The 24,062-nt window shown below is 42.1% G+C and overlaps 2 protein-coding genes across 8 annotated transcripts in view; both read left to right on the top strand.

Annotated features, from left to right (window-relative positions):
• Positions 1 to 3,672, top strand: part of slc12a6 (solute carrier family 12 member 6) — a 34,124-nt gene extending 30,452 nt beyond the window's left edge. For 3 of the 4 annotated variants that reach the window (XM_083936993.1, XM_083936995.1, XM_083936994.1), the window contains 3 exons: positions 1,680 to 1,927; positions 2,012 to 2,145; positions 3,417 to 3,672. In XM_083936993.1, the coding sequence (XP_083793119.1) occupies positions 1,680 to 1,927; positions 2,012 to 2,145; positions 3,417 to 3,508 (474 nt within the window). In that variant the 3' untranslated portion in view covers positions 3,509 to 3,672. Of the gene's footprint in view, positions 1 to 1,679; positions 1,928 to 2,011; positions 2,146 to 3,416 lie in introns of those variants that run through there. The other variant, XM_083936996.1, reaches the window with a different exon arrangement.
• Positions 3,673 to 7,696: 4,024 nt separating this feature from the next.
• Positions 7,697 to 22,669, top strand: tox4b (TOX high mobility group box family member 4 b). Of its 4 annotated transcripts, none has more exons than XM_083936811.1 (10): positions 7,697 to 7,868; positions 11,770 to 11,838; positions 12,215 to 12,265; positions 15,474 to 15,761; positions 15,847 to 16,107; positions 17,815 to 18,129; positions 18,220 to 18,300; positions 19,694 to 20,332; positions 20,421 to 20,575; positions 20,775 to 22,669. In XM_083936811.1, the coding sequence occupies exons 1-10, from the start codon at positions 7,836 to 7,838 to the stop codon at positions 20,830 to 20,832; spliced, it is 1,950 nt and encodes a 649-aa protein (XP_083792937.1). In that variant the 5' UTR covers positions 7,697 to 7,835; the 3' UTR covers positions 20,833 to 22,669. The 4 variants fall into 4 exon arrangements, with proteins under 4 accessions (XP_083792937.1, XP_083792938.1, XP_083792935.1 ...); XM_083936809.1 differs by lacking the exon at positions 7,697 to 7,868 and adding an exon at positions 9,723 to 10,296; XM_083936812.1 differs by lacking the exon at positions 12,215 to 12,265.
• Positions 22,670 to 24,062: the final 1,393 nt, after the last annotated feature.

Genomic DNA, 24,062 nt, shown 5'->3' on the forward strand with positions numbered 1-24,062 from the left:
TTCTTTGAACCTTTTGCCTCTTTAGCTCTTGTGGTCACCTCCGTGCGTTGCTACGGTTCTTTTGCTACACAAACCAGTTAGCCGACAAAAAAACCCTGAATATTTTGTGCATGTAAACACAGTCAATGTTAAAGCAAACAGGTTTTGTTGATCAGTAAATACTCTTGAATCCTTCAGAAAAAGAAACAAAAGTCTGAAGGCTTTTTGGGCAACCTTTAAAAACCAGTACCGTATTTTCCGCACTATAAGGCGCACCACATTATAAGGCGCATAGAACAGACGCTACAGTCAAGGCTGGGGTTACGTTAAGGACCGCCTCTAACTTCATTGATGTTAAGTTGGCGTGCTAGCGCTGTTGCCTTCAGTCCAATAGTGATTGTACGGACACTTCTACTTGCTGCTCTCTGTTCAACAACCCACTGTTGGAGTTTGTCCTTCAGCTGCAGCCGTCTCGCTCTGTTCCCTCTGAACTCTGTTTAGTCTTCTTTACTTGGCGCAGGTCGTCTTGTTGCTTCCTCCACTTCCGCACCATTGATTGGTTCATGTTAAACTCTCTGGCTGCTGCTCTATTCCCGTGTTCTACTGCGTGACTAATGGCCTTGAGTGTAAACTCTGCGTCGTAAGCGTGTCTCTTAACAGGAGCCATTTTGGGCTCTTTACACAAACACACACATGGAAATGAAACGGCACGCTTCACGCAGTCGTATATCTCAACATGCACCGCGCGTTACTTCTTCTACGGGGGAAAATAGAGTCGGCGGCTGCTCACCGTAGTTGGAGACCTGTTGTGGCTCAATATTGGTCCATATATAAGGAGCACCGGATTATAAGGCGCGCTGTCGGCTTTTGAGACATTTGAAGGTTTTTAGATGCAACTTATAGTGCGGAAAATACGGTACATTAATGATTGAGAACGTAAATAAAAAAAGAAAGCTCTACAAATTTTGGGTCGTTTCATCTTCAAAGTGTTCAGACCGACACAGGAAATTGGACCTCCTCAGTCCCCATCTATAAGAAGAAGGCTTTCTCTTGCACCGAGTGTCATTTTGGACGCGGTAATTAAAGCCGATCAAGCCGGTTGCGTTGACTCGTCGGGTGTAGACGCGTGGGCACAGCTGAGCTCCAATCTGACTCATCCGATCACAAAAGCCACATTTAAAAGATGATCGTAACTGTGGCCTTAGAGATTTTCAAATCATCGTTTTTCGGATATTTTCAATCCCTAAATCGCTTCTTTATCTGAAGGATTCAATTCCGGGTCAAATGTACAAATTGGCTGACTTGAAAGAGAGCGTTAAAGAAACCTCCTCTTCGACTCTTTTAATGACTCAGTTCTAAATGTCGTTGCTGTTTGACTCAGGTCTTCTTCTGTTCAGATGTGTCCCTGTAGTTCCAGTGCTTCTGCTAGAGTAGACGCCGCCTGTGCTTCGTATTAGCGAGTTAGGTGACCTTGTGTTGTCCGTAGGTGTATCTTTCCCCCAGGTACAGGAGCACTGGAGTCAACACCTCAAACACCTCCAAGGCAGACAGAGACAGACAGGTACAAAGAGAAAGCGAGACAGACGCAGAGACAGGAGTGAGGAGTTTGGAGAAGCCAGAGCAGACGTGTAGAAGGAGGCGGCGGCGGCGAATAAGAGATGAGATTTTAAAAAAAGATGTGCGTCTTTGTGCCAAACCAGGCCCAGCTGGTGAAAGACCGCAACTCCATGCTGCGGCTGACGAGCATCGGGTCGGACGACGACGACGACACAGACGGTGGGGAGCGAGACAGGCCGACGAGCACCAGCGGAGGCGGAGGCGGCGGCAGCGCCGAGCATCATCGCCGAGTCCAGATGACCTGGACCAAAGAGAAGACCTCGCAGTACAGAGCCGCGCACTCTGGCTGCTCCACGCCGGAGGGCTTCAGAGACATGCTCAGCATCCGGCCGTGAGCGTCACATATCAGATATTCACACTTTCTCTCAGAATCATTAAAAAACAAGTCGTTAAATGCACTTTTTTTTCTCCTCAGCGACCACTCCAACGTCAGGCGGATGCACACCGCCGTCAAGCTCAACGAGGTCATAGTCAACAAATCCCATGATGCCCGGCTGGTGCTGCTCAACATGCCGGGACCTCCCAGGAACACGGATGGAGACGAGAACTGTATCCTTAAACACGGAGCGTCGCACTTGTTCAGTTTAAAAACCAAATGAGATTTTTAAGCTGCTTGTTTGCTTCATCTGAAGTGTCGTTGCATCGTCGAATAGCTTCAGAAACATGACAATTGTCTGAGAATTTTGTCCCAGTTTTTAAATTTGGCCCCACTGTGAATTGGAGTTTGACACCGCTGCCGTAGAGGTTTGTCGCTGCAGCTCACAGACAGACATGACTTTATAGAATCTCACTTCTCATTTTCTCATTGACCTCTATATAATCTCACTTCTCATTGACTTCTATAGAATCTCACTTCTTATTTTCTTATTGACTTCTATATAATCTCACTTCTCATTGACTGCTTTAGAATCTCAACTTCTCATTGACATCTATAGAATCTCACTTCTCATTTTCTTATTGACTTCTATAGAATCTCACTTCTAATTTTCTCATTGGCTTCTTTAGACTCTCATTGACCTGTTTAGAATCTCATTTCTCATTTTCTCATTGACCTCTATAGAATCTCACGTCTCATTTTCTCATTGACCTGTATAGAATCTCACTTCTCATTTTCTCATTGACTTCTATAGAATCTCACTTCTCATTGACTTCTATTGAATCTCACTTCTCATTTTCTCATTGACCTGTATAGAATCTCACTTCTCATTTTCTCATTGACTTCTATAGAATCTCACGTCTCATTTTCTCATTGACCTGTATAGAATCTCACTTCTCATTTTCTCATTGACTTCTATAGAATCTCACTTCTCATTGACTTCTATCGAATCTCACATCTCATTTTCTCATTGACCTGTATAGAATCTCACTTCTCATTTTCTCATTGACTTCTATAGAATCTCACTTCTCATTTTCTCATTGACTTCTATAGAATCTCACTTCTCATTGACTTCTATTGAATCTCACTTCTCATTTTCTCATTGACCTGTATAGAATCTCACTTCTCATTTTCTCATTGACTTCTATAGAATCTCACGTCTCATTTTCTCATTGACCTGTATAGAATCTCACTTCTCATTTTCTCATTGACTTCTATAGAATCTCACTTCTCATTGACTTCTATCGAATCTCACATCTCATTTTCTCATTGACCTGTATAGAATCTCACTTCTCATTTTCTCATTGACTGCTATAGACTCTGACTTCTTTTTGCAACCCAGCAGTTAAACCTGCGTATCCCGTAGAGGTTTGTCGCTGCAGCTCACAGACAGACATGTCATTGCAACATCACAGTCAAACCTGCTCCTTAACCTGCCGACCAGACATGGAGTTCCTCGAGGTCCTGACAGAAGGACTGGAGCGCGTCCTGTTGGTCAGAGGCGGGGGAAGCGAGGTCATCACCATCTACTCCTGATCGGACGAACCACAGAGGAAGCCAGCGTTAAAGAGACGCAGCCAGTCGCGCAGAAGTGAGCGAAGAAGGGAGACGGAGGGTCGGGGGGCCTGTGAGCTCTGGGCGGCGTGGGCCCAAAAAGAAGAGACTGTCATCGGCTCCAGCGTCAGCCGCCACGCCCAACACTCCCAACACTCCCAACACCCCCCCCCCCCCCTCCCCTTTAAGCCCTTTTCTTTTTTCATCTTTACACTTTTCTGTCATGACAACGGTTTCCATTCCACTTACGTCTACAGAAACGCCAACACTATTCCATGGACGAGCAAAAAACAGATCGTGCGTGTCTGTGTGTGCGTGTGTGTGTGTGTGTGTGTGTGTCTGTGAGGGAGGTTTGGTCTGTTAGAGAAGAGGTCCAGTGCTTTGTTTGTCAGACGCGTTTAAGGACCAGCGAATGCAAGGAAATGTGAAAGTGTCGAGCGCGAGAGGCTGCGAAGCGTCCTAGAAAACGGAGCAGTCAGTTGTTCCCACTGAAGAGACTCAGGGTTGCTTTTTGTACAGAATGTATTTCGGACGCAGACGCGAGCAGGCTGAATGTCTGGGCTGAGTGTTTTTTGTTGGGGTTTTTTTTTTCTCCTCGGAGACTCTAAAGTTTTTCACAATAAGACGTAAAAACTGGAAAAGTAACACTGCGTCAAAGGAAGTGAGGAGCCTCTGGTTTAAATCAGAACTCAGGTGCGTTTGTGCCGTCTCCTAATTCACGTCACAGAACTATAACTGTAACTTTCTTTAAGGGGAAAATCATTTAATTGCGTATAGCGGCCTCTTTACTTTCTCCTGTCCACAGCAGTATAAACACAAACCTCAGAGTAGGTTTAATCTGAAGTGAGGTTCGAAGTGGAGACTGAATTATTTTCCCGTTCTTGTGCGTTGATCTGAACTTACCATGTTTTCTCAGACTCTTTGCTTCGGTGCGGAGGCAGGAAATCACGATTTAAAGAAATGCTGTGATTAAAAAAGTCACTTTGTTTGAGATAAAAAGCGTAAAATAAGTTCCGTAGAGGAAAAAAGTCACGTTTCAAAAGCATTTCTTTTTAATACAAAGTCAAATCAAGAGATTAAAAGTCACATTGTTTGGATAAAAAGCAACATTTCAAAGCTGAAAACGGCATTTTTTAAAAGATAAAAAGTCAAATTTGAAATAAAATGAGCTCTGTAGAGAAAAGGTCACATTTTAAAAGCATTTCTTTTTAATACAAAGTCAAATCATGATTAAAAAGTCACATTGGAGTCTGTTTTATGAGATAAAAAGGTCAATTTGAGGTCACTTTTCTTTTTTAAAGTCAAGTTTAACAGATAAAAGGTAAAGCTTTGCAAACTTAATACAGTTTGACTCTTTTTTTTCTTAATTTAAATTAAAAAAAGAGTCAAAATGTAAAAAGTATGACTCCTTAAATCATGATTTCTTCCTTTTGGCCTCTCTAAGAACGGGCTCCGGTTCCTCTGCTGTCGTGGAAATGACAGAAACCATTTACCACGTGACGCATCTCTAAATCTGCCAACACCAGCAGAGCGCTCCGCCATCACCGTTAACTTTTATCAAGACGTGAGTGTCGACGCTACAGATTTGTGACGTCCACCCAGATCCCCCAAAAAAAAGCAGAATCAAACCAACGACGGGGAAGCTACCGGAGGTCTTCTGTGCTGTCGTGCCATAAACAGGCCCCACGTCGGACTGCATGTGAATAGTAACGTTAAAGTAAGACGACGGCAGGCGTTTGGAAGACGGAGGTCGGACTTGGTCGGACTTTGTAGAAGAGTGAAACGGTTTTGTTTAGACTGGACTGTCGCGGAGAAGACCACGGCACCGCATGCTGTCAAAATGTCACGGTCACGGAGAGAAAAGCGCGCGTGAATGCAACTTCATGGTGTTTTCCATTCCTTCTCACCAGAGCGTCGGCTGCGCTCGTGCCCTGACACTCCACCGCTCACGTAACTAAACCTGCTGACATCCTGTGTGTGTGTGTGTGTGTGTGTGTGTGTGTGTGTGTGTGTGTGTGTGTGTGTGTGTGTGTGTGTGTGTGTGTGTGTGTGTGTGTGTGTGTGTGTGTGTGTGTGTGTGTGTGTGTGTGTGTGTGTGTGTGTGTGTGTGTGTGTGTGTGTGTGTGTGTGTGTGTGTGTGTGTGTGTGTGTGTGTGTGTGTGTGTGTGTGTGTGTGTGTGTGTGTGTGTGTGTGTAAGAGTGTGTGTGTGAGCTTGTATCTAAAGTAAGGAGCTGTAAACTGCAGGTGTTTGACTCCACGCTAACGCTTTTGTCTCTTCCTTGTTTTTTACAGTGTTATCGTGCAGGGATTCTTTTGTGTTCATTGTTATTTCCTGTTTTTTTTTTTGTTTTTTTTGCTTGTACATAAAGACAAAAAAGATCCCAAGTTTTATCTTTTTTTAATTACATTAATAATATAAAAAAAACAGGAATCGTAAAAAAAAACTTTGCTTGAAAAAAAACACGGGAAGAAATAAAAAGAATTTTGAATGAAAAGTTACAAGTTTGTGGTTTTGTTTCATCGCGTTGTGACGACAAAGGGTCTGTTTTTATTCTCTACTCAGCAAATAACAGTGAATCATTTAGAAGAATTTATAAAATAAAAGCTTTGATTAATTTGATTGTTGATGGGAGGAAGTTTCATACTAAAGTCATTTGTGGTACTACGTAAAAATGGCAACAGTTTCTCAAACGTGACATTTATATCATTTTAATTGTAATTATTTTTCAGTCTATATAAATATATATAATTTAAAGATGTTTGTTAAAGAAAGATAAAATTACAATGTCCATTTCTCTCTTTCTTTAACACTTTTCGTCTAAAGAATCTTTAATTTCTTTGATAAAATGTGCTGTTTTTAGAAGCGTACATTAACCAAAGATGACAAAAGGAGGCCTCACTAATTCTAATATTTGTAGTCAACTTTTGTTTTTATATATTTTGTATTTATTTAGGAAATTACTGAATACATCTTGGGAGGCAGTGACTAACTATTATCTCCATGTTTATTACTTTTGGTAAATTATGTCAAAAGAAAAAACTGCTTTTTCATTTTCTGTGACCAGGAGTTCCCATTTCCACAGTAAAAGCGGCTGTGAGGTCGAACACTGGAGGAGGAAAATAAAACTCTTTCTGACTTTGAAGCTAATATATTCTAGACCTTTTCTAGTACATTGTCTAGTTTTTAAACTTATACATTTGACTTTCATGGTGGATTTGCTAGTTTTTAATCTAATAAATTATTGACTCTTTCTAGTAGATTTTCCAAATTTTAAACTTATAAATTTTAGACTTTTTCTAGTAGATTTTCCAGTTTTTAAACTTATGCAGTTGACTTTAATGTCGGATTTACTAGTTTTTAATCTTGTATTTCTTTTACTTTTTTTTTTTAGTAAATTTGCTCGTTTTTAATCTGATGAATTTTTTACTTTTTCTAGTTGATTTGCTAGTTTTTAATCTGATAAATTTTTACTTTTATAATGATTTGCTATTTTTTATCTTATACATTTTTTAAATTTTTTCTAGTAGATTTTCCAGTTTTTAATCTGATAAATTGTATACTTTCTAGTAGATTTGATAATTTTTAATCTAATTTTTTTTTTCTAATTTTTTAAATCTTTTATCTAATAATTTTTTGACTTTTTTCTAATAGATTTGCTAGTTTTTAATCTGATAAATCTTAGACTTTTTCTAGTGATTTGCAAGTTTTTACCCAATACATTATTGACATTTTTCTATTAGATTTGCTAGTTTTTAATCCAATTTTTGACTTTTTTTCTAGTATATTTGCTAGTTTTTAAGATGATAATTTTTTTAATTTTCTATTAGGTGTGCTAGTTTTTAATCCAAAACATTTTTGACTTTTCTAGTGATTTGCTAGATTTTAATCTGATAAATATTTGACTTTTTTTTTAGTAGATTTGCTAGTTTTTAATCTCATAAATCTGCGATCTTTTTCTCGAATTATTACCTCCTCTCCCGGGTCCGTAATTAATTTATTCTTTCATATTTTCCCCTAATTCGCCACCGTAGAAATAAACACACTGCCTTTTATTTTGAAACGCCAACGTCCCATCCGTATTTACGCGATGAGGTCACTTCCACTTGTACGTACAATCCGGAAGTCGAAGCGTTGTTGTGATATTTGAGGAAATCAGTTCTGGGCGAAGTTCACTTTGAAAAGTGGAAAAAACAAAACATTAATTAAAGATTTCGCGGGGTGAGAATGGAGGTAAGAGGAGCCGGAGTCCGAAACTCTCAACTGAATAAAACAAACACCTTTGTTTTTAAACATAATGACGAATCACGATGACTGGACTCAACCATTGGACTGAACCGGAGGTAAAATAAGACAGAAAACGCGAAAATAACGGACTTTTATCGGTTAAAACTTCATAAATTACGTGTCCAGGGACGTGATCTCGTGTCATCACAACAGATTCGTGTTAAAGCGACAAAAACCAACAATGTAACAAATCTCTCGATTCGTCGATTGGATTAAAATCGAGAGGAACTGAGTGACAAGGCGGCTTCCTGTCACGGCTTTCAAAATAAAACCGGAAATCAAAGAAAATATCAATGTGAATGAACAAAAACTGGATTTATGAGATATAAATATGGACATTCAAACAATAATTTATCCGTTTAAAGTAGAATAGATTAAAATGATCAAAACAGGATTTTTAAGATGTAAATACAGACATTTAAACAATACGTTTTCCAATATAAAATAGAATAAAATGACCAAAAAAACATGATTTTTGAGATGCCAAAATGGACATTTAAACAACCAGTCGCCAGTTTAAAATAGAATATAACTTAATGACCAAAAACCAGGATTTTTAAGATACCAATAATATAAATATGGACATTTAAACAATAATTCACCCGTTTAAAGTAGAATAGAGTAAAATGATCAAAACAGAACTTTTAAGATATAAATACTTGCATACAAACAATAAGTTGGCCAAGTTAATTATATTAAAACGACCAAAAAACATGATTTTTTAGATTCTCGCATGGACATTATAACAATATGTTGCAATTTAACATAGAATAGAATAAAATAATTGAAATACCAATATGGCCATTCAAACTATGGACAGTATTCGTTTTAATATAGAATAAAACTAGACGCTGCAAGCAGTAACTGTGGATAACAACCACAGATAAGTTATATTGGGGTAAACAACAAAAAACAACAGAACTCTCATGAATTCAATTTAACTGGAGTTTATTTTACATTTTTTCATGTGACAAACACATTTTTTAATTGAAGACTAAACTATTGTCAACATTAAATTAAATATAGTGTGTTAAAATGTGAAATACGTTTTTGGTATATAATGGATTAACATTATAAGGAGATGTTTGGGGACCTGACGGAAAAAAAAACCCTGAGTAACAACTTTGATTCTGATCATTTTCTGGATGTTTTCATTGCGTAGGTCACTGGTTCTCAAACTGTGGTATTTGTACTCAAGCTCTCTCTCGTGGTACGGAATCAGAAACACTTTAATAATAAGTTTGGATAGTACACGGTGGTGTAAGGGTGTTCTCCGGGTTCTCCGGTTTCCTCCCACAGTCCAAAGACGTGCAGGTGTTCGCTTCATTGATGACTCTTAAATCACCCGTAGGTGTGAATGGTTGTCTGTCTCTGTTCGTCTCTATGTGCCCTGTGATAGACTGGCGTCCTGTCCAGGGTGGACCCCGCCTCACGCCCAATGTCAGCTGGGATCGGCTCCAGCCCCCCCCCCCCCCCCCCCCCCGCGACCCCGACGGGGACAAGCAGTTGAAGATGAATGAATGAATGTATGAATGAATGAAGTTGGATGGCGGTCACTGTGTCTAAATGTCCCAAAAAATGGATAAAGTCTGGGTTTGAAGGATATGGAAATTATCTTTTTCTTAACTTGTGCACCTTTTTTTAATGTTTCAGTTCCCCTGGAGTCAGTGACAAAAACTACCTGACAATTTCTGAGTCCAAAAAAAACAAAAAAACATCCAAACTTGATGTGCTTTTATTTTGAAACCCGTACCGCTCCACTTCCCGTCCGCCTCCGATCGGCCGCTCTGGATCGATTGAGCAGCCTGACCCCGGGGATTCGTCCTGCTGCTCTTCCTCTGCTCCTGTCAGACACCTCGACACGAGCATTGTCCGTTTTTCCACGCACCTCACGAGCACAATTAACACGTACTAACGTTCACGCGTGCGGTCCTTTAATCGGGGTGTGACGTTCGAGGACCGACGGACAAACGAGGCGCCGCACCGGGTCGTGGAGCGAGGAGCGAGCGGCGCGCTGCAGCAGCCCTGTGCGTCAAAGCAGGCTAAAGCTAAACCCGTGTTAGGGACAAGTCAGCAAATGAAAGCCGGGTTAACAGCCACGTTAGCGAACCAGACCGCAGACAGGGTTATTTTTGGCACGGCACACATGGGTCCGGTTTAGCCCCAACATCTGTGCGGAAATGCGTTAGCGTTGTGCGGTGTCATTAGAAACAACCTTACATTTCATTTAATTTAATATATTTGTGGGTTAATACTCGCAGTGAGGCGTTCAACCACACATTTAGGGTTTTAAATATATATATATATTTTGTTTAATTGTAAGAGGGGCCTCATAGGTAACACATGAGGCCCAGTTGAAGCAGAAGAAGGGACAAAATGGACCTGAATTTTTATTCTGATTTAACGGACGGTACCGGGCAGCACGACGGGGACCCCGAGTTCCTGGATCCGCAGTCGTTCAATGGATTTGACACTGACAACAAGGTGACTCCTCTTCTATGAGTGTGCGCACGCCTTTCACACAGAACCGGTCCCACTGCTGCTTTGCATGAAGCCTTTGCATATTTGACCAAAACACACAAAAAAGGCTGCACGTAAACGCATCTCGGTGTGTAGACAGTACCTGTTTTGGCATGGGCGTAGTGTGAAGCAAAGGGCCCCTGGGCGCAGACATGTGAGAGGCCCCCCACTCCGGAGCAAGACACCCGAATTCAAAGAGTTGACTTTTAGTCGTTTTGTTTGTCTTTGTGGTCATTTTACGTCATTTTCTAGTTGTTTTTTGTGTATTTGTGATTGTTTAGCATCCCTGAGATTCTTTAGCATCAATTTGTTGTCATTTTGCATTTTTTCTGTGATATTTTTTTATCTTTTAGCATTTTTTCTGTCATTTAGCATCTTTTTTTTGTCATTTTGCATCTATACTCTGATATTTTTTTATCTTTTACCTTTTTTTCTGTGATTTTTTTAATCTTTCTTTGTAATTTTGCATTTTTTTGGGATTATTTTGTATCTTTTGTCATTTTATATTTTTTTGTGGTGGTTTTGCATCTTTTTTTGTCATTTTGCATTTTTTCTGTTATTTTTTTTAATCTTTTTTGTCATTTTGCATCTTTACTCTGATATTTTTTTATATTTTACCTTTTTTTCTGTGATTTTTAAAATCTTTTTTAGTAATTTTGCATTTTTTCTGGGATTATTTTGCATCTTTTTTGTCATTTTGCATTATTTCTGTGATCATTTTGCATCTTTTTTGTCATTTTGCATTATTTCTGTGATCATTTTGCATCTTTTTTTGTCATTTTGCAATTTTTCTGTGATATTTTGCATCATTTTTTGTCATTTTGCATTTTTTGTGGTGATTTTGCATCTATTTTCTACATTTTACATTTCGATATAGACTTTTTGATTCTCTCTGTGTTCATTTGACACATTTTTTAATCATTGTGCGTGTCTTCACTGTCACTTGTTTTTGTCTGTGGTCGTTTTGTGTCTATGTTCAGTCCTTTAGCTTCTCTTCGTGGTTGCTTTGCGTTAACATAGTCTTTTTTTGTCTCTGTGTGGTCGTTTTACGTCCATTTTTAGTTGTTTTGTATGTCTTTGCAATTGTTTTGCATCCCTGTGGTGGTTTTTGCATCTATTTTCATACATTTTACATTTCTTGTAGTCGTTCGATACGCTCGGTGGTCATTTTACATATATTTCTAATCATTTTGCGTCCCTTTGTTGTAATATTTTGTCTCTTGGTGGTCATTGTTGGTCGTTTAGTGTGTACTTAAGTCAGGGCCCCTTAGTCCATGTGCCCTTCTGTGCCTGTTCAGTATCCATCCATGTATTTATTTAGGTCTCACTTCTGCTGTCATTGGATGGCAGTCACTGTGTCTAAATGTCCGAAGTCAGGGTTTGGAGAATATGGAAACAATCTTATTCTTAACTTGTGCACCTTTTTTGATGTTTCAGTTCCCCGGGGGCAGCGACAACTACCTGACGATCTCTGGGTCCAGCCACCCCTTCCTCTCCTCATCAGAGGTAGGCCTTTACATCTTCAATTAAATATGACATTCAATTTTACAGTTGTTTTTTTACTGTTTTGCTTGTTGCTATGGACGCCCATCCCCTCCTGTGGACTTACAATCACATAAAGTCACAACCGGCGTTTCCAAACATTGGAGTCACGGAGCCAAAGCAGCTTTAATTTCAATGTCATGCTGGGAAATTATGATTTCTAGCATTTCAATCATGTTTTATTCGATTTTTATCATACAAATAATGACGTTTCCTCCATGTATGAACCATTTAATGTCAGTGCCATAAGAACATATAAAACATTTTTTACACTGCCGCAATTATGAGCCGTGACATTTGTAATCAACGTGCACTTACCTGACATACTCACGTTTTTTAGTGTGCCACTAAACCCATTGACCTCTTCAACCTCGCTGGACCTGCTGGTGGAGTATGAACTGTTTTATAAAGACTTTATATTTCACTACCCCTCCTGCTTCCAAAAAAAATCACACTTTTTTATTTTGATTTTTTCATAATTCTTTCATTTAGGAGTAGTTTTTGTTGTTTTTACGCACTGAATCATCACCACCACCACCGCCGCCGCGTCAGAATACAAATTCAAAGGGTAAAAATGCAAACGTGACTCATCTAAAGGGTCCGATGATGGGACGATGGAAGGCATTTTAATGTGGACCAGCTGCAGACACTAGACGAGCCCGGAGCCGCTCGTTAAGGCTAATAAAAGTTTTTTTGTTTACATCTTTTAAGTGCTGTTTTGTCAACAGTGAAGGAGGAAGCAAACGTCGCCTCAGCAGCAGTGGAGAGCGATCGGACAACAGTGTTAGAGGAAAAGTTATTCTAAAAACGTCCGAACGATGCGCAACCGCAAACGAGCTGGAGAGCAGACGCGCTGTTACCAGAGAACGTACGATGACGCATCATGAAAACATCGTAAACATGTTTCATACCTCATTAAACTCTTGTGCAGCGGTGGTTTTGTACACATGCTGTGTTTGTTTTCTGGGTATATTGCAAACGGAAGTTAAGCTTCACAAAGCCACGTGTGTTCCTGCATTACTGGCATCATAGATGGATAGATAACTTTATTTATCCCCGAGGGGAAATTAGGTCATCGTAGCAACGGTACATAGCAATCAGAAGTACTAAAAATAAGATAAAATATAAAATACAAAATATGAACAACAACAAAATAAAAGTACAGTATCGCAGATAAACACTATATTACAATATGCTATGTTGGTTTTAATGTGCAAGAGTGAGAAAGGTGCATTTCAGTGATAGGTCACTTCGAATAGTATGATTTCCCTGAGCGTTGCTCAGCGTTGTTGTGCAGCGTTGTAAAGTCTGATGGCAGCAGGTAGGAATGATTTCCTGAAATTGAGCCGGTGATCGTCCGGCTCGATTAACTCTGGGTGTTTCTCATCGGGCTTTGAGCGGATGACACGCAGCATCGTCAGGGCCGTGAACAGAGGAAACGATAATGAGTGGCGAAGTCCCGCCCCTTCCTCTAGACCCCGTGGGACCTCTGAGATCGTAGAAAATAAATGCGTCTCAATGCAGATAACTTAAATATTTGCTGGTCCCAGTCGTTGTATTGCCTGCATTAGAAATATGCTGTTTGTGGATTTAAATAATAATTTTTCAAGTCGAGAGTTTGACCGTTTATTGCGCAACTGTTCAGTTTAAGGCTGTAGAGAAAACACAGTGAGAAAGACTACGTCATGCCGCGTATGTGACGTCACATCATCACCCTTTTCTCTCAGCGTAAGTAAAACTCTCCACATGCCCCGACAGGTAATGGTTTTCACCCCTTTCGATATTATTACCCTCCCCTTGGAAAAATGCGGTGAAGCGCAGCAGAGATACCGCAGTGTCTGTACCAGAGGACCAAGCACGCGTGGTGACGTATCATACGCGTCGAGACCAGCAAAGAGTCGAAGTTCACAAAGAGGCCTCACACAAAAATCTACCATTATCAAACTTATCGTGATAAATCGGAGTTTTTTTGCATGATTATCTTTTAAAAACACAAACAGCATGTGTGAAATTCATGGCACAATTTAAACAGGACCATAAAATAGTTTTTATTAGCCACAGCAATACATGCATCAGAAATTCATATTGCGGGCCCATGCACTGGAAATACGAAGGCGGGACTTGGCGACTCTCTACCTGTAGTGAAAGTTGGTTATTTTGCACTACTGTTCCTCATAAAATGACAGGTCCGCAACTAACGATTGTTGTCATTATCGATTAATCTCTTGACTGTTTTGTTAAATAATCCATACCTGCCCTGTCAAGGATGAATTTCTGTCACTTGTGACAGACAATAAAGTTTTTCTTATCTTAAAATGTATTTGCTTTATAAAACGTCAGAAAATGGTCTAAAATGTGGGAACATTTTTGTTTTGTCCCCTAAGATATTCAGTTTACTGTCATACGGTGCGTTTCTATTTGGGTCGAATACCCGGATTAAGGCGTGTCTTCCTCGCCGAAACGGCCCTAATCTGCATGCGGGTCGCCGTTTGTTGGCCCTGTGAGAGAGCAGTTTTTCTCCCCTGAGAGAATATCGATTGCTGATTGGATGTAGCTCTCAGCGGGATGGGACATGTGGTCGTACAGACGCCACAACAACACGGCGAAGTAGAGTAGACACTTTTATCCGGTGGTGTAGAAGAACACAGCGCAGGAAATGATCCGTTCACGCGCTTCTTTGCACGGGCTTGTTGAAATGAGTGCCTCAGCGGCCGGGTCGGCTTCTGACCTGTGGACCTTTGCTGCATGCACCCTCCCTCTCTCTCGCTTTTACACGCGCACACACACACACACACACACACACACACACACACACACACACACACACACACACACACACACACACACATACGGTACTGCAAGCAGGGTGACAGCCTGTTTGTGGACTATTGTGTTTGGAGTGTTTTCTTTCATGTTACTTGTACGGTCGCCTTAAATCAAACTGTAACTATTCTGTATTTCTCACTTGGAGAAAGAGCAACGCGCTCCTGTGTCACTGATCAGCTGATCACCGGCGATCGAAACCCATTCAGGGTGATACGACACCTTTAGGAGCCTCGTAAATCCCTCTGGGGCCTTTTTTTGTAATGGAAACACGGCGAGTGGACGGCCGTTTGAGAGGGCGTGTACTGAAGCTTTCTGAGCGTCCACATTTTACCCTGATAGATAACCCATCTATAAAGCAGGAAATATTCACATTTAAGAAGCTGGAATCAGAGAATTTAGATTTTTCTTCCTTTAAAAAATGACTCTTTACCGTAATAGACTTTTAATCTATGCACCAACCCTAAAGCTAACCCACTAATCCTGCTTTGTGACACACGCCCCTGACTCGATCACTCCTGCCACACCGTATTTTAGACACGTTTTAGTATTCACAACCAGAAGCGAATGAATAATGAATGAAAGTACGTCTTTGGATGAACTTTGAACGCTGTAATCACTGACTAATCTCCCAACTTTCCCTGTGCCCCTCTCATCTTCCTTTCCAAATTGTCGGTTAATCCTCTCCGCCCCAATTTCTCACAAACTTCTTTTCTCTCCCCTCCCACTTCTTCTTTCCACTTTCGCTCTCTTGCTGTCCCCGTCTACCCCCCCAGACCTTCCACACTCCCAGCCTCGGCGATGAGGAGTTCGAGATCCCTCCCATCTCTCTGGATCCGGACTCGGCCCTCACCGTGTCGGACGTGGTGTCCCATTTCGGGGAGCTGTCGGACACCGGGCCCTCCGACAGCGTGGTGGTGCCCGGGAATGCCGTGGTCGAAGGGGACGACCCCTCGTTCGCCTCTACATTCGTCAACGCCCCCTCGCAGGGACTGGAGCACCTGAGTCTGGGAGTCATTACCCAGTCGGGAGGAAGTGCTCTGTTGGGGTCGTCGCTGGGGATGGTGAGGACGAGTACAGGACGTTTGTCTCAAGTTGCCTCCGGGTTAAACGTTAAAATTCACACGTTCTCCTCTGCTTCCTCCCCAGGATCTCGGTCATCCCATCGGCTCTCAGTTCAGCAGCTCGTCCCCGGTGACCATCGACGTCCCGCTGGGTGACATGAGCCAGGGCCTGCTGGGATCCAACCAGCTGACCACCATCGACCAGTCGGAGCTCAGCGCCCAACTGGGGCTCGGCCTGGGAGCCGGGAACATGCTGCAGCAGCCCGAGTCGCCTGATAACCCTCTGTCGGCCACGGCGTCGCCCACCAGCTCGCTCCAGGACGATGACATGGAAGACTTTAGAAGGGTGATTCTTAAAGGATAAAGCTCATTATTTTCCCATTACACTCATTTTTATATTTCAAATCGCTGGACGACACCACTAACATGGGAAAGTACCCAACAATGTATGGCCTTGTTGACATTAAAGGTCCTGCTCATTTTCAGGTTCACACTTGTATTTTGGGTTCCTACTACAACATGTTTACATGCTTTAATGTTCAAAAACATTATTTGTCTCATCCTGTCTGTCTGAATATCCCTGTATTGACCCTCTGTCTGAAACGCTCCGTTTTAGCGCCTGTCTCTTTGTAAGTGTAATACCGGCGTATTTACGTTGCATGGTCTTTTTCGGCATGAATATACCATAGACTGCATAAAAAATGGACGTAGCCTCTCCGCCGGGGTCCGTTCTCTCAACTTGATCCGATCACATTCGCCTCTGGGAGTCGCCATCTTGTCAGACTTTGACCCCTCCTCATTTCCTCTGACCAAAAAAGGGCATGTATGTGACGTTGGGGGGAGGGAGATACGTCCGTCTTGGTGATGTTTTCAGAATAAGCCACATTAGCTCCACCGCCCGGGAGCTAGGCTAACAGAACGTTACTAGATAAACAGGAGTGGGAATCCCGTGTCTGTAGTGGAGACTTCACCGGCTCCAGGAGTGAAGTGCAAGCAACATTTATGATCTATGATTTAAACTGGTATTCAACACAGTAACATGCTCATGGACTGTAAAACACCGACCCTCACGGTCTGTTCCAGATTAGAATCAAGTGTTTGTGTCATAGTTAGCAGGCTGTATTGCAAGTCATGGTGCAAGGGCCGCTAATTAATTAGCATAACAAAGCTAATGTTAGCACGGTGTGTTTCTAAACCATCTGTTTTTACAGTTGATCGAAAAGCAAACCAACGTGTCCCATATAGTAACACCAGCACACGAATGAACGCACTCCAGGTCGAGATGACGGAGTTAGCGTGCTAATCCTGACCACATCCCTAATTATTCGTAAACTTTGACCTCCAATAGAATAAAAACTAGCCTGGTACAAAAATATTCACGCCTTAAACAGGTTTAATGATGCTGTAAAAACTGCCTGTTTAACATGGGGGTCAATGAGAAACTGCTCTGTTATGAAACCTGCCCCTAGTGGACACTCGGAGAACTGCAGTTTTTGGCACTTCCTGATTGGATCAAACAGGAAGTCGCTGTGTTTGGGGGCTTGGAATATGTGACATCAGTTTAATACTGTCCTCCTTTAACTGAACTCCAGCTGCTAAGGTTTGTAGCATTTTAAAACCTCTTCAATCTTTTTTTAATAAACTCCGGGTTCACTAACTACGTTGTTGGTGCTTCGTTTTATGTGTAGGGACTCTTATCGTGCTATTGCGGAGGTTTCGTGCTACTTTGAGCAGTATTAGTGGTTAAAAAAAAGACGTTTTGGATGCGTTGCTTTGCATAATACGCTGGAATTACACTTTTAAGACCCCTCCTGTAAAACGCAGTCTGCTTTGATCGGTCAGCGTTTCTGAGTCTTGTACATCTGATCTCTCTGTTTCTGCATCATCATCGCACCCGGGGAATGACTCTAAAGGCGCTGTAGCAGCATGAAAACATGAAAATCTCACATTATTACAATATGGGACCTTTTGAAAATGTTTATTTTCTCATGTGTTTCACTGGTGACAAAATGCCGGCTCTGACAACTTCAATGCTCTCCTCTGCTCCGATCAGAGCGTCCTGGTGGAGACTCCGGTCTCTCTGGCCGTCTCTTCTGGCGTCATCTCCCTCGACCCCTCGCTGTCCGAGTCCTCGCTCTCAGCCCCCGGCTCCAGCGCGTCTACGGCCGTCGGGGGGAAAAAAACGGGAGGAGGGATGATCGGGAGGCAGAAGAAACCCAACCAGCCTCAGAAACCCGTGTCGGCCTACGCTCTGTTCTTCAAGGACACGCAGGCGGCTATCAAGGGGCAGAACCCCAACGCTACGTTTGGAGAAGTCTCTAAGATAGTGGCGTCCATGTGGGACAGCCTGGGGGACGAGCAGAAACAGGTGAGAGGACAACAGGGGAAAGTGACCTCTCTCCACAACATGTGTTGGGATTTAAACACACTTTATCTCCTCTCTTCTTTTTCTTTCCAGATTTACAAGAGGAAAAACGAGTTGTCAAAGAAAGATTTCTTGAAGGCGATGGCAGACTACAGGACCGGCCAGATTTCTCAGGTGAGCGCCTCGGTTTCAGACTGGGCACTTTGCAAACTCTCACTGGATGATTCCTCATATCTGTGATGGTTTTCAGCAGTTATTCATCATTTGTTTGGGGCTATTTCGGTCACAAAACAGTTTTGCTAACATATAAAAGAGATTCTTAGGTGTAAATTGTACCTAGGACCCTCTAACCTGGAGAAGGGAGGAGGCCTCGGGGAAGACCCAGGACTGGGTGGAGAGATTAGATCTCCACACAGGCCTGGGAACGCCTCAGGATCCCCCAGTTAGAGCTGGTTAATGTGGCCTGGGAAAGGGAAGTTTGGGGTCCCCTGCTAAAGCTGCTGCCCCCGCGACCCGACCCCGGATAAGCGGATGAAGATGAGATGAGATGAGATGTTTACATTAAGATTTGGCCTCAAAGCACTGACATTTATGTACTTTTCATTTAACATTTTAACAGTCAACACAATAAAGTGAAACTGAATTTCCATGCTTCAGTCAGAGGACCCCTCTGGAAAATGGATATGCCGATATGTTGTCTCGCCAACGTGCAGCTGAACTTTGGAGCGTGATTTAAGCTCCTTCCTGGCGAGCAGAAATGACGTGGTCTTCGAGTTTTATCGGATTCCAAAGGACAAACTGTGAGCTCAAGAGTGCACGCTTCTCTCTCGAGTATAATCCGACCAAGACCAAAACTGCAGCGGTGTTTAGTTAACGTCCCCCAACACTGTGGCCTATTTTGGGGAAGTGAACTCCAAAATGATCATAACTGGTTGGAAATAGTTTTATTTGGGGATGTTGATGATTAACCGTTTAAAGCAATTCTTACCTTTATTGCATTCACAGTTAGAGAACTCAGTCCCTCCCTCCAGAGTCCCACCCTCTTTCCCCTGCCTGACCTCTGACGCCTCCCTCCTCTCCCGACACGTGCGGTGAGAGAGAAATGCCGCGTTCCAGTGCCACGGGAAGTCCGAAGGAGGTCTGAAACTTCGGATTTCCCATGGCACTTGAACGCAGCATGAGCAGCACAAGTGAAACGGACAGCTTTATTTTGTCGTTTAATGGTTAATGATCGGATGACGAGGGTTCGTTGTCTGTCATAAAGAACGGGGGGGGGGGGGGAATCTAAGTTAGCATCCCTTGCTTTGTTATTTGGATGTGATTCGATTAATGGATTTTTTTTTAGTTCAACTATAATTTATCAAAGTTTATTACCATGATCATTTATATCGCCCAGCCCTATTTTCCTACGTAAGCGAAAAAACAGCCAGTAATTTGCGTATTTGTCTCGTGTTGCACCTTGTAAAGTCAGAAAAGTGTTGAATTGCTAAGGTTGGTAATAAACCACAGAAACAAGTCAAATTCACTCTAAACACTGTAAAATCGTGTCCAACCGTCCTCTCCTCAGGCTCCTATTGAGGTCATGGACACCTCCCCTTCGCCCCCATCGCCCACACCCCCGGCTCCCGTCGTCATGGCAACGCCCGCCTCCACCTTCGCCCCTCGCCCCTCCAGGTTACAGCACTACAACCCCGAAGAGAACACCATCACCAACATCTGCACCTCCAACATCATCCTGGACCTGCCGCAGGTCACCACGCGCTCCCGCACAGGCGCCATCAAACCCCAACAGGCGTCCGCTTCTGCCCCGCCGAACCCCCCCACCGTCACCAAGATCATCATCAAGCAGTTGCAGCTGCCCTCCGGCGCCGTGTCAGTGACTGCGAGGCAAGCCTCCTCGCCCCGCCAGCCGCCGCCACTGCAGCAGATGCAGAGCACGACTCTCCTGCCTCGGCTGCAGCAGATGGTGCACGCCCAGACGCCTCCGCCTCTGCAGGCCAAACCGCGAGCCTCCGCCACGGCTCCGCCTCCGCTGCAGATCAAGGTCGTCCCATCGACAAGGCAGTCGGATTCGAGTACGCCGATCATCGTGACGTCAGCTGGGGAACCGCCCACGTCCGTGTCCTCGGCGGCTCTAACGGTGGAGCTGGGACGGTCGGCTGACGTGGTGACGGCAGGAGAGGAAGTGCTGGAGGCGGATGAAGGGGTAAGCTCGCTCTCACGCCGCACTTTTGTAGCTCTGAGGCGAACGTTCCGATAAAAACCTTTGTCTTTCGTCTCGTTCTGTCTCTCAGATGGAGGTCAAAGTGAACGTCGCTCCCGTCCCGAGCGTGACTCCCGCCGCAAGCCGCAACATTTGCGTGCGCGCCGGCTGCACCAAGCCCGCCGTGGAGAGCAAAGACTGGGACAAGGAGTACTGTAGCAACGAGTGTGTCGCCACGCACTGCAGGTGTGTCCGGATACTGTTAAAATCAGCTGAACAACTGCTATCATCCATGTGACCGTTATGTCCAAAAACACGCTTTTATGTGCTCACAAGTACGGAAATGTGCAGAGAGTGCATCTCGTCCCGATATACGCGTATGACGAGTCAGAAATGGACTAAAGTAGAGTGTAAATGATCTTTTTCTTTCTTTTCTCCTCCACAGAGACGTGTTCATGGCCTGGTGCGCCATCCGAGGACAGAACTCCACCACCGTCACATAGGGAAAGGTCACATCTGACGAGAGGGAGAGGGAGAGAGAGAGAGAGAATAACACATAATGCAAAATGAACAGAGGAGTTGAATGAATGAATGAATGATGTGGCTCAGGTATCGGCACGTTACGGTTTGTTTTCTCACGTCGTCCCGATGACAAAAGAACAAAGACGAGAAATGTTCGCAGGAGATTATTTAAAAAAAAGAAGAAAAAAAACACCACAATGTACTTTTTCCTGAGACGGACGCGGAAATAATGCAGCGGGAAATGACGCCGCACAAAAAAAAAGACAATGGATGAATGATAACACTGACGGAGAAGCAGAAGAGGAAAACTTCCAGTCGTGAATCGGATTTATGGGGAAAAATAGATCATTTTTACGGACTTACGTTGTTTTAAATTGTTTTGAAAAGAAAGGAAAACATGAATCTTGAGTTTATTTCATTCATTTCAAAAGTTTCACTCTCTCTCTAAACGCTTTACTGTTACACTGAAGATCGATTGATGAATCGTTCTCTGGTAATGTGCAGGTGCTTTGGTGTCGAGGGGGTTAAGTGGCTAATTTAAGAGTTAAGTGTAATTCCAGCGCAAAATCAACCCATGGTCTTTTTTGGCACTTACATACATTTAAATAAACAACTGAGACAGTAACGGAGAAATCCTGGAGAGTCGCTAACAGCGGGAGGTGGCTAACACTGATTAGCTCTGGGATGAGGCATTAAAAGGTCTTTTTTAACCACTAATACTGCTGAAAATAACAGCAAACCTCTGCAGCAGCATGAGAAGAGTCCCTACACATAAAACAAAGCACCAATGGGCTCCTTCCTTTTGGAGTGACTTTGGTAATCCACTTGAATGGACTTTACTATGAGAGGAGCTGGTACAGGGGCCAGTAAGTAAGTCTTTTAAACACTCTTTTAATAAACTCTGGGTTCTCTAACTACGCTGTTGGTGCTTTGTTTTATGTGTAGAGACTCTTCTCATGCTGCTGCAGAGGTTTGGTGTTATTTTGAGCAGTATTAGTGGTTAAAAAAGACGTTTGAATGTCTTCAACGTACTGCCCCGAGCTAATCGGTGTTAGCAACGTCTGACTGTTAGCTACTCTCCCGGATTTCTACGTTAATAGTTCAACATGAAAAAAACTCTCCCGATGGCTTATTTGACGAGTGTAAGTGCCGAAAAAGACTGGAATTACACTTTAACTCCTAAATTAGCCACTTAACCCCCTCAACGCCAAAGCACCTGCACATTACCGGAGAACAACTCATCAATCGATCTTCAACGTAACAGCACAGGGTTGAGAGAGAGAGTGTAACTTGGAGTTCTTGGAGTAAACTGTTTTAAGGAGACGTGGAAATGAACCTGCAACCAGCCGAACGGGGTCTGTCACCTTTATGAGCCACTTTGAGGGGAAATAAATGAACCATCATGCAAAGGATTTGAATTCACACTCTGAAAAACGGGTGCTACGATTCAGGAAACGCCGTGTCCTCCGTTCTCTCCCGCTGAAATAACCTGCAACACAAGAGCGTTTGAAGTTTGTGGCGTGAATTTTGTTTCATGGGGAAACGTTTTTGTTGTGAAATTTGGTGAAAAAAGAAAACGAGAATGACATAAACACACCACCTCTGACAACACTACTGTAAAGGGGAAAGGGATATATATATATATATATATATAAATATATATATATAAAAGCTTTCTTTTTAACATGACTGTATAATTTAATTTAATTGCTTTCAAGTTTACTCTAATCAAGGAAGGGAACGTTTGCTTCCAACAACAAAAAAATATCCGCAGTCAGAAATAATGATGCAGTGATCCGGTCGGGTTTATTGTAGATATCCTGGAAATGTTTTTAATGGTGAAATAAAAATATTTTATGTTTTAATACGCAGTGGAAGATGCACATTTTGGCCAAGGGATTACAGCTGGAGTGGCATTTATTTGGTTAATCTCACAGGTGATACGATGTTTGTCAAGATGAAGAATGTTATCATATAAATTATGTTTAAATCTTTTTTTTAATCATTTTTTAATTTGTTTCTGATACATTTAGATTTAAGGAAGCCATCGTTTTTTTTTTTTATCAAATTCTTTATTAGATAAAAGATAAAACAAGAGCATCAAAGTACACATCAAGCGTTTATATAAATATTTTGAATAAAACAAATGTATTTATTTAATTTTATAGTACTTGGATTAAATAAAAATAGGGCTTTTTATTTGTGCATTTGCATTACTTAATGTGAAGTATAGCAAGATTAGAAATAAACAGTTAAGAATAAAAATGTAAAGGAAAACAAATAGTATGAAAAATAATATAAAATACTCATCAATACGGATGTTATAATATATACAGGGTCCGTGCAGGTGCTTGAAATCCTTGAAAATACCTGAATTTTAATGTTTTCAAGGTTTGAAAAGTGATTGAATTTCCGATAAAGTACTTAAAATTGTATCTTTTTTGCATTTCTTTCACAACAAAAAGGTATAAATAGAAATCTACTTTAATTTCTTATTCTTTTGGTGTTACAAAACACAATTACAGTTGTTTATAGCACGATAGCATCTATTTAATCTATTTTAATTTATTTTAATGGGGATAAAAAAGGTGAAATCATCATTTTCAATATGTATTCATAGAAAAATGTAATTTAAAAGCTTGAAAATGGACTTTAAAAGTGCTTGACCCTCCTGTTTATATTAAATATAATATAAAAACAAACGATATCCCCCAAAAAAGGCAGAAAAATTAGTTCCTCACGCGTGACATCATCGCTGCAGCTTCTATCGCGAGATTGACGTCAGCAGGAGCGTTTGATGACGATGGCGGGAAAACTCGCCGTGGCGGGAAAAAGAAGCAGCGTGGTGAACACAAGACAGGGGGCGCTGCTGCTACAGAAAATAATAATAATCGAAAATGCGCCACAAACCACAAATAAAACCACAAAGTAACAAAAAAGGGAAGACAGTGACTCACCGAGCATTTACACATTTTATTTTATTTGCAGTTTAACATTTATACACTTATATTTTGCCTTTATGGTTTTAAAATAACGTTATTTTTATTATAAAAGCTGATAAATGAAGAGGGGGGAGGGAGAGGAAAATAAAGCACAGGAGGCAGGAAAGGAGGAGGAAGGGGGAGAGTGAGGACTTAATTATTACAGATTGGTGTTGTGTGTGTATGTGGCAAAAAAATAACACAATTACATTTTAATTTAAATAATTTAG

The sequence above is a fragment of the Echiichthys vipera genome (assembly GCF_963691815.1).
Source record: "Echiichthys vipera genome assembly, chromosome: 22".
In the NCBI taxonomy this organism is placed as follows: Eukaryota; Metazoa; Chordata; class Actinopteri; order Perciformes; family Trachinidae; genus Echiichthys; species Echiichthys vipera.

Excerpts from the sequence above, each read along its gene's own strand:
- tox4b (XM_083936809.1), top strand. The coding sequence starts at position 10,189 with ATGGACCTGAATTTTTATTCTGATTTAACGGACGGTACCGGGCAGCAC. Across the intron at positions 12,266-15,473 it reads TCGCTGGACCTGCTGGTGGA|ACCTTCCACACTCCCAGCCT; the intron begins GTATGAACTGTT and ends CTACCCCCCCAG. Across the intron at positions 16,108-17,814 it reads ACATGGAAGACTTTAGAAGG|AGCGTCCTGGTGGAGACTCC; the intron begins GTGATTCTTAAA and ends TGCTCCGATCAG.